General features: G+C 60.1%; 1 protein-coding gene across 1 annotated transcript in view; it reads left to right on the plus strand.

The window, feature by feature from the left end:
• TCERG1L (transcription elongation regulator 1 like) overlaps positions 1-1,038 on the plus strand; it is a 41,492-nt gene that overhangs the window by 6,065 nt on the left and 34,389 nt on the right. The window contains exon 2 of the mRNA XM_033515864.1: positions 339-494. Coding sequence (XP_033371755.1) covers positions 339-494 — 156 coding nt within the window. The remainder of the gene's footprint in view (positions 1-338; positions 495-1,038) is intronic.

The following is a 1,038-nucleotide window of genomic DNA, read 5'->3' on the forward strand; positions in this document are numbered from 1 at the left end:
GTCCCAGGAATTGCTGGAGGTGGCACTCAGGGCTCTGGCTGGGGACACGGTGGGGATGGTCAAGATCCAGACTTGATGACCCTGCAGGACTTTTCCCATGGAAGTGATTCTGTGGTTCAGCGATTCCTGAGCTCTGGAGACCAGAGCTGGGCACAATAAACAGATTTATTCCATGTAACACCTGCTCAGGCTCTGGTGTCTCTCTCGCAGGGCCGGGTGGGGTGTGCTGCATCTTGTTCCACCCTGTGCCAAAACTCAGGGTGCTGAGCACCCACTTTCCCCCGTCCCACTGCTCTCCCCTCCAGCTCACAGCCATTTTCTCTCTCTCTGTCCCACAGGTGGTTGCCAGAACAGCCTTAAAGCCGTGGGTGGCACTCAGAGCCTGGCTCTGCTGGCCCTGGAGCCCGAGGCCCCCGCGGGGCCGAGCCTGCAGCCCTGCCAGCTCCTCACCCTCTCCCCCATCAAGGTCCCGCTCCTGGCCTCGCCCTTCCCAGGTAAGGTCCTGCTGTGGCCCCAGGAGCAGCTCTGGGCAGCACAGGGCTGGTGTGTGGCTGCTGGTCAACACTGGGGTGGATTTGGGTTAAATTCCTGGTTTCTGGAGCAGTTGGAGGCGTTCTCTGGGACTGTGCCAGGAGTGAACCCAGAGCTCTGAGTGCCCATGGCCCTGGGACATTCAGGGAGAGCTGAGCTGGTTCCTCCCTCATCTCAGGGGGTTCTGTGGGGACGGCTCCCCAAGGTGGGACAGCAGCCCTGGAGTCCTGGGCACATTCCCTGGAATTCCCTGGAGCTCAGAGCTGGGGCAGCACAGCCTGCACCTTCTCCCCGAGGGAGCCCGAGGTGTGCTCAGTGCTGGAAACATCGCTCCTCTCTGCCTGTTGGCTGAGAACTGTCTGCGGGTGAAGCTGAGGAGCCACCGGGGCATCCCTGCCTGGCTGGGAGCTTCAGGACAGCGTTTGTACCTGGGCTTGGTGTGCTCGGGGCTATTTTCAGAGCAGTTATCTGCCAATTAAGTTAAAAATGTAAATGAGGGTGCGTTTT

Source organism: Parus major, chromosome 6 (assembly GCF_001522545.3).
Source record: "Parus major isolate Abel chromosome 6, Parus_major1.1, whole genome shotgun sequence".
NCBI lineage: Eukaryota > Metazoa > Chordata > Aves > Passeriformes > Paridae > Parus > Parus major.